The sequence below is a fragment of the Coregonus lavaretus genome (assembly GCF_964263955.1).
Source record: "Coregonus lavaretus genome assembly, chromosome: 27".
NCBI lineage: Eukaryota > Metazoa > Chordata > Actinopteri > Salmoniformes > Salmonidae > Coregonus > Coregonus lavaretus.
Window position 1 is genome coordinate 14,598,188 of NC_140014.1, and position 12,034 is coordinate 14,610,221.

Sequence of the window (12,034 nt, forward strand, 5' to 3'; positions counted from 1 at the left end):
AAATTTGCCCAAAAGAAGGACTGCCGCGCCACCGTCCTGTTCAAGTGAGCACAAGGTGAGTCCAAAAATGAAGTAAAATGCCAGTGAGATATATATATATATATATATTACTGTCACTAAGAAAGTAATACTAAATATAAGCTGTTAGTAGCCCATTTGTCTCACCCTAATAATTTGGTCCCCTTTCCCCTCATAACTTGGCCTACTGTTCTGACTTGGTGGTGCATCATGTACCCTATAGCCTGTTTTAGAGAAATGTCATCATCGAATATTGTAAGAGCTTTCATTGTCTGCTTATATGCCCCCTTTATTTATCCTACGGTTCTGACTTGGTGTACAGGGAGAATACTGTAAGAACGGCCCATGTTCTGAATTATGCCGCTGTACATTTCAAAAGTGCCGAACAAAAAGTTACAGTGGGGGAAAAATGTATTTAGTCAGCCACCAATTGTGCAAGTTCTCCCACTTAAAAAGATGAGAGAGGCCTGTAATTTTCATCATAGGTACACGTCAACTATGACAGACAAATTGGGTTAAAAAAATCCAGAAAATCACATTGTAGGATTTTTTATGAATTTATTTGCAAATTATGGTGGAAAATAAGTATTTGGTCACCTAGAAACAAGCAAGATTTCTGGCTCTCACAGACCTGTAACTTCTTCTTTAAGAGGCTCCTCTGTCCTCCACTCGTTACCTGTATTAATGGCACCTGTTTGAACTTGTTATCAGTATAAAAGACACCTGTCCACAACCTCAAACAGTCACACTCCAAACTCCACTATGGCCAAGACCAAAGAGCTGTCAAAGGACACCAGAAACAAAATTGTAGACCTGCACCAGGCTGGGAAGACTGAATCTGCAATAGCTAAGCAGCTTGGTTTGAAGAAATCAACTGTGGGAGCAATTATTAGGAAATGGAAGACATACAAGACCACTGATAATCTCCCTCGATCTGGGGCTCCACGCAAGATCTCACCCCGTGGGGTCAAAATGATCACAAGAACGGTGAGCAAAAATCCCAGAACCACACGGGGGGACCTAGTGAATGACCTGCAGAGAGCTGGGACCAAAGTAACAAAGCCTACCATCAGTAACACACTACGCCGCCAGGGACTCAAATCCTGCAGTGCAAGACGTGTCCCCCTGCTTAAGCCAGTACATGTCCAGGCCCGTCTGAAGTTTGCTAGAGTGCATTTGGATGATCCAGAAGAGGATTGGGAGAATGTCATATGGTCAGATGAAACCAAAATAGAACTTTTTGGTAAAAACTCAACTCGTCGTGTTTGGAGGACAAAGAATGCTGAGTTGCATCCAAAGAACACCATACCTACTGTGAAGCATGGGGGTGGAAACATCATGCTTTGGGGCTGTTTTTCTGCAAAGGGACCAGGACGACTGATCCGTGTAAAGGAAAGAATGAATGGGGCCATGTATCGTGAGATTTTGAGTGAAAACCTCCTTCCATCAGCAAGGGCATTGAAGATGAAACATGGCTGGGTCTTTCAGCATGACAATGATCCCAAACACACCGCCCGGGCAACGAAGGAGTGGCTTCGTAAGAAGCATTTCAAGGTCCTGGAGTGGCCTAGCCAGTCTCCAGATCTCAACCCCATAGAAAATCTTTTGGAGGGAGTTGAAAGTCCGTGTTGCCCAGCGACAGCCCCAAAACATCACTGCTCTAGAGGAGATCTGCATGGAGGAATGGGCCAAAATACCAGCAACAGTGTGTGAAAACCTTGTGAAGACTTACAGAAAACGTTTGACCTGTGTCATTGCCAACAAAGGGTATATAACAAAGTATTGAGAAACTTTTGTTATTGACCAAATACTTGTTTTCCACCATAATTTGCAAATAAATTCATAAAAAATCCTACAATGTGATTTTCAGGATTTTTTTTCTCATTTTGTCTGTCATAGTTGACGTGTACCTATGATGAAAATTACAGGCCTCTCTAATCTTTTTAAGTGGGAGAACTTGCACAATTGGTGGCTGACTAAATACTTTTTTTCCCCGTCTTAGCTTCTTCATTATTTTCTTAATCGAAATTACGGATTGCCTCTTATCCGCTCAGCGTTACCTTATGCCATAGTTTGTACATCTCAATTGTCAATAGAAACCACATTTGTTTAAGCAAGTCAGCCATATCAGCTATGTTTTTTTTAAAGGCAGTAAATGAGACTGAATGAACTGTTTCGCTGCCAGACAAGGCTCCGCTGATAGCCAGGTGTAGCGGTGGTAAGGATTCACTCCATGGTAATGAAAAGAAAGCTCTGCTGTTGGGACAGTTTTATGTAGGCCATAACAGTTTGTGGGCACCGTTTGTCACCGTTATAGTGTAATTCATGTATTGTTTAGTGGTGTGTTGTGGCATGCATCAAAACAATTATGTTGTTTGCCCCACCAATATTTACATGCTAAAATCACCACTGGACTCGACATGTCAGCGTTTCATTTTTTTATTAATTTGTACACTTTTCAAAAAATATTTATCCACTTTGACATTATGGGTTGTTGTGTGTAAGTCAGTGACCCAAAAAATATCTAAATTTAATCAATTTTTAATTCAGGCTGTAACACAACATTTGGAAAAAGTCGAGGGGTGTGAATACTTTCCGAATGCACTGTATATTTAAAACCAAATACTTTTAGACTTTTAATGAAGTAGTATTTTACTGGGTGACTTTCACTTTTACTTGAGTCATTTTCTATTAAGGTATCTTTACTTTTACTCAAGTATGACAATTGGGTACTTTTTCCAGCCACTGCCTATACTGTACAGTGCATTTGGGAAGTGTTCAGACCACTTGACCTCTTCCATATTTTTTTACGTTACAGCCTTATTCTAAAATGGATTAAATCGTTTTTCCCCTCATCAATCTACACACAACAACCTACAATGACAAAGCAAAAACAGATTTTTGCAAATGTATTAAAAATAAAACCCGGAAATATCAGACCCTTTACTCAGTACTTTGTTGAAGCACCTTTGGCAGCGATTACAGCCTCAAGTCTTATTGGGTATGACGCTACAAGCTTTGTACAACTGTATTTGGGGAGTTTCTCCCATTCTTCTCTGCAGATTCTCTTAAGCTCTGTCAGGTTGGATGGGGAGCGTCTCAGCACAGCTATTTTCAGGTCTATCCAGAAATGTTTGATCGGGCTCAAGTCCGGGCTCTGGCTGGACAACTCGAAGACATTCAGAGACTTGTCCTGAAGAACACTCCTGCGTTGTCTTGGCTGTGTGCTTATGGTCATTGTCCTGTTGGAAGGTGAACCTTTGCCCCAGTCTGAGGTCCTGAACGCTCTGGAGCAGGTTTTCATCAAGGATCTCTCTGTACTTTGCTCCGTTCATCTTTCCCTTGATCCTGACTAGTCTCCCAGTCCCTGCCACTGAGAAACATCCCCACAGCATGATGCTGCCACCACCATGCTTCACTGTAGGGATGGTGCCAGGTTTCCTCCAGACATGACGCTTGGCATTCAGGCCAAAGAGTTCAATCTTGGTTTCATCAGACCAGAGAATCTTGTTTCTCATGGTCTGAGAGTCCTTTAGGTGCCTTTTGGCAAACTCCAAGCGGGCTATCATGTGCTTTTTACTGAGGAGTGACTTCCGTCTGGCCACGCTCCCATAAAGGCCTGATTGGTGGAGTGCTGCAGAGATGTTGTCCTTCTGGAAGGTTCTCCCATCTCCACAGAGGAACTCTGGAGCTCTGTCAGAGTGACCATCGGGTTCTTGGTCACCTCCCTGACCAAGGCCCTTCTCCCCCGATTTCTCTAGGAAGAGTATTGGTGGTTCCAAACTTCTTCCATTTAAGAGCGATGGATGCCACTGTGTTCTTGGTGACCTTCAATGCTGCAGACATTTTCTGGTACCCTTCCCCAGATCTGTGCCTCGAAACAATCCTGTCTCGGAGCTCTACGGACAATTACTTTGACCTCATGGCTTGGTTTTTGCTCTGACATACACTGTCAACTGTGGGACCTTACGTAGACCGGTGTGTGCCTTTCCAAATCATGTCCAATCAATTGAATTTACCACAGGTGGATTCCAATCAAGTTGTAGAAACTTCTCAAGGATGATCAATGGAAACAGGATGCACCTGAGCTCAATTTCGAGTCTCATAGCAAAGGGTGTGAATACTTATGTAAATAAGGTATTTCTGTATTTTGTTTTTAATAAATTAGCCTGTTTTCACTTTGTCATTAAGGGGTATTGTGTGTAGATTGCTGAGGAAATTGTTTTATTTAATCAATTTTAGAATAAGGCAGTAACGTAACAAAATGTGGAAAAAGTCAAGGGGTCTGAATACTTTCCGACTGCACTGTACATACTACAGAAGGGTTGCGTGCCATTTTGGAAAAGGCTTCCACTGGATGACATCCAATCATATACCCCAGTGCTTTGACGCTTACAGCAGGATCCAGAGTTCTCCCTTTCATCTCATCAGAAAATTAGACTGACGTTCCAGGCGAGAGAGGAAGGGAGGGGGGAAACTCCCCACCTTAATGCAACACCGAAACCTAGTCTTCCAAATGAAATAACAGGTCTTGATTAAGAAAGTAGAGTAGAGGCGGTGGAGAGCCAGGGCTGTGCAGCTGCAGGCTGGGGAGGGTCTGTAGGTCTGTCTGCTTCACACCGTCTGCCTATGTCTGGACTGGAGCAGGCCCTGTAACACCTACAGCACTTCCTCACTTACATAATCACACCCCGTCCACACTCTTGTTTCCCTCCAAAGTCAACACTGGGCTTTCGCTCAGCGCTGAGTGGCCAGGAGTGAGGCTTCAGTGCATGCAGGGAGTAGGGGAGATACCTGAAAGAGTAGACTATGAAGGGAAATGGGAGAGAGAGACCCCCCCCCCCCCCCCCCCATCCTCCCTCCAACATGCCCTCTAGGGTTCTCCCGATCTGATGACTCAGACCTCTGAGGACGTCACCCCAGGCCGGCCGTGGAGTGGTGCTTCCATGTTGTTATGGTGATAATAGCTTTTCCTGACTGGGAAGAGGAGGCCTTTTATCAGGCCTGCCACTGGAAACCTAATTTCCACCTCCAATTTCCTCCCTCTAGTCTCCCTGGCTGCGAGAGGAGCTTCCACCGGAGGGAGGACAAGGATCAGACCCTCCTCTGAGAAGAGGCCAGGAATAGAGAGGAAGGAGGAAGGGAAAAATAGATGAGAGAGACCTGGTTCAGAGAAAAGCCAGACATGGACACCAAGCAGACTGCTTGTTTGATTAATACTCCGTCATGGAGAACTTTTCATTCACTCATTACTTTCTCATCATGAATAAATTGTAGTCCCAATGTAGGACTATTTGTTCCAGTGTTTCAGAACCAAATTAGATTAAATGTTGAAGGTAATCCAGGGACAGACACCTGAAGACATAATCCAGAGACAATGTTTGGGATATCTTTGTAAGAGCTACAATAAATGATTGCATCAGACATCCTAATTCAAAATTACTTTTCTTTTAAGTGAACACTTTGGTTGAAAAGATCCAGTTCTTTTTTACCTGAGGTACATCTGAGACAGACTTTTCCTCATAAAAACATTTAAAATGCACCCATGGCATGATGATGATGCATTGGTAATAGTACTAATGCTTGATGATCAATGGAAGAGACGTCATTCAGTAAACACCAGCTGTCTCCTGTTTGGTTAACAAAGCTTTCTGATGCTTGTTGGTCTGTTAACAACACATGTTACATCCTGAAAACAACACATCTGTGCACTACACAAAGGGTGGGAGAACAATTTACAATGAGGATGTGATTAAATCTATAATTACATCAGGTATCAAAAGGCATTGTTAGTTCCCACACAAGAGTAAAGCTGGTCAGGAAAACAACTGGCCCTATAGATGAGGTAACCAAAGACATTGGTAGGTTCTAAACCAGAACAATTCTATCATTCTACAGACCAATCTAGAGATAAATAGTAAACACACAGTACATCTGGGTCTGTTTAACTCCACAGTGCCACAACACAGATACCCACAGATGGATTTCCCTTAGTCACACAGGGGATAGGGTTTCCACAACAACAAGTATTCATTAAACATGACTTACTTTTGTTCTCCATTCACGTGTAAAAGCCAAATCACAACAGACCATGAGGAATGGCTATATACAGTAGTACAGTACAGGATTGATAGCGTTGGGGAAAACTGAGTTAGGTCCCATCTGTTTTAAGACATACAACTCTATTATCAATCTTCTTTACATGAGGCAGTATTGTACATGTTTACCCATAAGGAGACTGTTTGGAAACATATCTAAAGGGAGAAGGGAAATAACAGGCCAGAAACAAACAATTGCGGTTGTGTATTTCAAATGTGGCCTATTTTTTTTTATTATTGTAGAGAGGCATACATTACAGTGCAAACAATTCTTTGGCAAACTTACAATACAATTGTCAGATAGGTATCCACTTTGACCACTGACTTTGGAACAGTGTAGGTAAAGCATGTTCAATCTTGTAGAGCAGTGCATTCCGTTGACAGTTGTGGGTTTGGGGAACAAAAGGGAGAACACTAAGATGAGGGGTTAGAATGAAAATAAAAAAAGGGGGAGCCAAAACTGGGGGTTCATGCATACACATTCACTCACACCGTACAGACACACACACACTGGAGCAGGAGTAAAAACAAAGGTACCGCAAAGGAAATGAGAAGGAGGAGAAAAGGAAAGGTTAAACACTGAAGGAGATGAAACAGTATAGATCTACAACACAAAAGCAGGAAATGTCCATGTGGTTTGATACCAATGTGCCAACATTGCTATGCAGCTCCACCACCATCACATGCTTGCTTTGACATTCTTGGAGAAACCCCAAACACCTCCAGCATCCTGTATCTGATTTCTGCCACATTCTGAGCACATCACCATGACAACACAAAGATAATGCAGAAGATAACTATGAATCACTGTTTGAGCAGAGTGGACCAGCACAAGGGGCTGAGTGACTGGTATTTGGGCCTGTGTGTGTGTGTGTCTGTCAACGGGACACACTCTTTTGGCTGATTACTAACAATAGACAGCCTCCAGAAATAAAGCAGCGCCAGATATATGATTGGCGTCCTCTCCCGTTCCCCCTCCCCTCCCATCTGGCTTCCATTAGATAGGAATGGGGGTCAGAGAGGTAGAAATCTGCGCCTCACACACCCGGCCAAATGACCTCACCTCGCCTCCATCTCCATCGTCTCCCAGGAACCTAAGAGATGAGAGCCAGGCGAGGTTTATCACCCGCATTAACACTAAAGAGACGCTCTGAAGAGCCGTCAGAAAAACCTGATGATTGATCACACACACACACTCTCCAGCACACAAGAGGAGAATGGTTACAACATCATATTGACTGAGTGCTTGGGAATGGGAAAGGAATGCATGTGAGTGTCCTTCTGTAAACTGGAGCTGAAAAGCTGTGTGTTCGGTCATGAGAGCACCAGATAGTTAGTTAGAGTAAAGTGGTATGGCTGCAGTCCTTCAATGTCTACGTTTGAGTATGGGTTAATGCTGGACAGAGGGGAAAAGGGGACACTAGGGGTAAGACTGAGAATACTGCTGTGGTAGGTTTGCAGTAGGCACTGAGGGAGTAGGCAAACACTGAAAACGTCGGGACAAAAACTACTACATCTCTACAGTGGTAACAAATGGCCTTTCACTGCTTTTACAACATGGAGTGTGAAAAAAGCATTACATCTTGAGAGATAAAAATGCATTATGCCTTCCAATAAGGAGTGGTTAGGCCAAAAGGGAACATCCTGCCTCAAACCCAACCCCATCCCCAACTCCAACCAACATCCCTCAAGTTCGTAAAAGTGTTGACATGGCCTTGGGGAGAGAAGAGAACATATCTAAATACCAGATGTTATTTAGTTCACCAACAGTTGCCATTGGAGCAACATGTGATAACAAGGTAATAATCAGTAGACATCTTTGCATTACAAAAGTTTTTGTAGGGCTTCACATTATCTTCATATGTAAGCAGGTGATACAAAAGGGAGAAATACATACCGGTATTTATAATATGATATAGAGCACCATATAAATTTAGTAAAAGCGTAATTTTGTACATAAAATGTATTTCGAGCAAATAAAAAAAGATTATCTCAAATGCGATTTTTTTAAAGATGAGAAGGCACATAATGAGTGTATATGTTGCTTTGCATATTGTTAAAAAACAAACAAAAACGAAAACATTACTTTGAAGTATTTAGTGACTAAATCGTTAAGACAAAGGGGAAAAATAGCACCAGTTTTTTTCAGCATCTCTAACCTGAGAAAGCTTTGTGAGACAACATGGCCGACCTACTTCCCCTTCCTGCTCGGCTGCAGTGCCATTCCCTCCTCTTCACACCACACATTTGTTTCAGGCATTTTGTGGGGCCTTCAAATGCAGTGGTGGGGTAACACTTCAGATCAGAGACTATCTGAGGCCCTGTTTGGGAGGGCCCGGGCCAGGAAGGGGGGTTGTCCATCTGTCCATCCATCCATTTATTCATCCATCCATTCATCGTTCCAGAAGGAAGCAGATCAATAGCGACTGCTCTCCCGTTGCCAGTGGATTTGAAACCAAGCCTCCGGCAGTTAGTTGGCCACGGAGACATGACAATCAAAATCAAAAAAAGAAAACAATAATGATTTTTGTAGAAACACGAATAAAAAACGAGGCAATTGGGTGCAGGTGGCTGTAAGATAAGCACACCGTCAGGGTCTCTCCCTCTGTGTGTATACATGGTGGCCCCTGAGAGGTTATACATGGTGGTGGCTACCCGGCGCCTGTTTCCCTGTCTGGGTCTGGCTGTTGCTGGCCTCTCCCTCTCCCTGGTTGAGACACACGGGGCAGCATGCTCCTTTTAGCTTCACAGGCCTCTGGCACTCCACCGGTGGACACGACTCCACGAAACACGTCACCTGGGCACCCTGGAGTGAGGGAGTGGGGGAAGACAAAAAGAGAGAGGGAGAGACATAGAGGGGGGAGAGAGGGGGGGACCATCAGGTTTGGCATGAGAGACCTTCCCCTCTGCCATCAGTTGGAACAGTGAGAGACTAGAGAGTCATGGAGATAAAGAGATGAAATGAGTCGGTCAAGCAGAAAAGTGACACACTGTACATGGGTCTGCAGTGCCAGATGGTTGGTACTGCCAAAAGGTAGAGCGAGAGAAGGATATAATGCTGGCCATGGTGTCAGACAAGGACAGAACGGGACAGGACAGGTGGATTCTGGCACTGGCATGGTGCTGAGTGGAGTGGGGCTGGCACTGTCAATCTAATCAGCTAGCCCAACTCTGGGCAGTGTGAAAAGGTGTGGGAAGAGGCCCCTAATGGCAAACAGGCCTGATAAGCTGGGTGTGAATGTGAGAAGTGAATATAACGTACACTTTGCACTGTGTGCCTGTTGAGGAGTGGGTGGTGAATAGACTGTGGTTGTGCAAGTCTGTGTGTAGTCTGTACTTGTGTGTGTGGTCTGTATGGACACGTATGTGTGTGTGTGTGTGTGTGTGTGTGTGTGTGTGTGCATACTTTGCACTCGCATGTGGAACATGGATCATTCTTCCACCTCTCTCCGTCCGATCGTTCACGACCCTCCGCATCAGTGCAGTCTGTCTTACTCAGACGAGCTTCAAGTCTTTTAATCTGCACAGACAGACAGGGACAGGAGTGTAAATGGAGATTAAGAAAAGGAGGTATGTAGAGGGAAGACAGTTTAGACTACTGTAATGCCATCTTTCTCTGCTAACTAAAGATCAGAGCAACACACAAAGCACGTACACACGTACGTACGCACACAGCCCACGTCTTTCCTGTAATGCAAGTCATGCGAACAACCTAGATTTATTTAACCATCGACTTACAATAAATACCCCTCCCTTAGTGTTGAAAGACCTAGGCAGCACACAGAGGGGCCAAGGCTGGGACTCAGGGCCCAGTCTGTTTAAATCATCTATACCGCTGACGACTTAATCAAAGCCATGTTAGCCTACAGCACCGTTAGTTTCCCTTCATCCCACCCCAGTGTGCTACATGCTATATGATACTCTACCCTCAGGCAGCATATCATGTTCAATCTGGGCACATAGAATACAGGCTAATAATATTGGAACAGTGTCTGGATTCTACAAGGTTCTGCATGGGTTCTGCCTGTAAGAGCCTGAGCTGAACATGTCTGGACTTGCAGTGTAAAGGAAGGAGGAAAGGAAGCACTCAAATCACTATCCAAAAAAGACTGGGGTTGCTATTTGAATGTGTGATGAGCAGGAAGAATAAAAAAAAACCCAGCTGATGTAGCCTGTGTGCAGTACACAACTGTTCTCACCTGCTTTCGTAAACTTGTGATTGTCTTCTGCATGTCTACGACAAAGTCTTGGAAGTCATTCAGCGAGGGTTCAGTGCTTTGTTGTGAGGTGAGAGTGACATTCACAAGACTTTCAGGAGCGCCTTCAGCTGGGCTGGAATGTAAGAAAACACATCCCAAAATACATCCCAACCTTATTATAGCATAACTTTGTAAGTTATAGTGTTTTTAGTCACCACAGTCGTTAGCTATGACGCAGAATGGTTATCACATTCAAGGAACTTCATGTAGTCAGAGAATGACAAGGTACCAAACAAGTAGCATTAGTTGTTACCTGCTGTTCTCCTGTATGCTGTTGACAGGCTTCTTCTTGGCAGAGCTCTGGTCCACTGACCTGCGCCCTCTGAAATGGTAGGACAGGGCATTGAACTGACCCTTGGTCCTGCAGTCTGGGGGGGTACAACAAATCACAACTTAGACAACGGGGCATATCAGGAAACTCAGATTGCATAAAGACCAATTAGTTCAAGCCCAGGGCCCATGCAATGTGCAGTCTTAGCTGTGATGTAATCACTGATGCTGGTAGGGTGGTAGCTGAAGTGTCTCTGATTACAGTCTCTCACTCACACCATAGTATAGTGTGGTGGGTGGTAGGTGGGGGATCTGCCCTGAATACACACCACTTCATCTGCCGGTCCCCTTTCATCACACTTCAAAGAGCTGATCTGAGAGCAGGGCTAATGAGAGGCCACCCTCCCACACACTGCCATTCAGACTGGTCCCAGATCAGATAATACACTCGCCTCACCAGCCCTCAGACACATACACACCTTATAGACGGGTTGCCTGACAATGTCGCGAAAATGTTAAGTGCGCGTCGCAGGGGTAGAAGGCCGCAGAGGTGGGACCAAGTCACTATTTTCAAGTCACAAGCAAGTCTCAAGTCACAAGGTCCAAGTCTCAAGTCGAGTCCCAAGTAGAACGGGTCAAGACTCGAGTCAAGTCTGAGTCGTGCATTCTAAGAGCAAGTCAAGTCGAGTCACAGGTTTCAAGTCAAGTAAAATAAATCTATACATGCAATTACTTGTTCAACTACAAATCTTTGTCTACTTATTGAGGACAGACCTTTTTATTATTTTGATTAGCTTATGTAATTGTAAAATATGGACCATGTAGCAGTGGTAACGGCATGAAATCAGCAGAAGGCAGGGCAGGTTGAAGTGCTCAGAGTGTATATTTATTTACAGGTCTTGGTGATCCAATGGTGAAAGTGTCATATACAAAATATACAAGTAGATTTACCAAATATACACGGATATACACGGGCAATAGCCCAAAAGAAATAGCCTCTGTGTCAGGCTTAACCTGTCCTCTCTGAACGACACAGGTAGAGGGCAAAATTATACAGCCTCACCTTGAGAAACCAAATCGAATCTGTCTAACAGGAGCTCAAACAAGTAGGCCTACATAATATAAGTACTTGGCCCCCTGGACCATACAATTACCCAATTGGCAATTACAAGGAATAAACTGGTTCTATTATGTAAAAGGCAATTTCCACATCCATTGTTACATTGGTACATTCGTCTTCAATCAGACTTAATGAGTACTAATGATATTTCAACACCATGCATACATGGAACAATAATTGTGTCTTATTCAACGTTCTGACTCCAAAGCATGGAGCGCAGGCCACGGGCTCCTATTACGCACAGCAAAATTGACAGAGACAAAGCACTA

The 12,034-nt window shown here is 44.0% G+C and overlaps 1 protein-coding gene across 1 annotated transcript in view; it reads right to left on the bottom strand.

Moving 5' to 3' along the window:
- Nucleotides 1-6,311: 6,311 nt before the first annotated feature.
- The window catches only part of LOC311103161 (peroxidasin-like), a gene marked incomplete at its 5' end in the record, with an annotated part of 88,007 nt that continues 82,284 nt past the window's right edge, over nucleotides 6,312-12,034 (bottom strand). Inside the window, 4 exons of the mRNA XM_084144711.1 lie at nucleotides 6,312-8,922; nucleotides 9,523-9,636; nucleotides 10,316-10,448; nucleotides 10,629-10,743. Coding sequence (XP_084000837.1) covers nucleotides 8,752-8,922; nucleotides 9,523-9,636; nucleotides 10,316-10,448; nucleotides 10,629-10,743 — 533 coding nt within the window. The 3' untranslated portion in view covers nucleotides 6,312-8,751. The remainder of the gene's footprint in view (nucleotides 8,923-9,522; nucleotides 9,637-10,315; nucleotides 10,449-10,628; nucleotides 10,744-12,034) is intronic.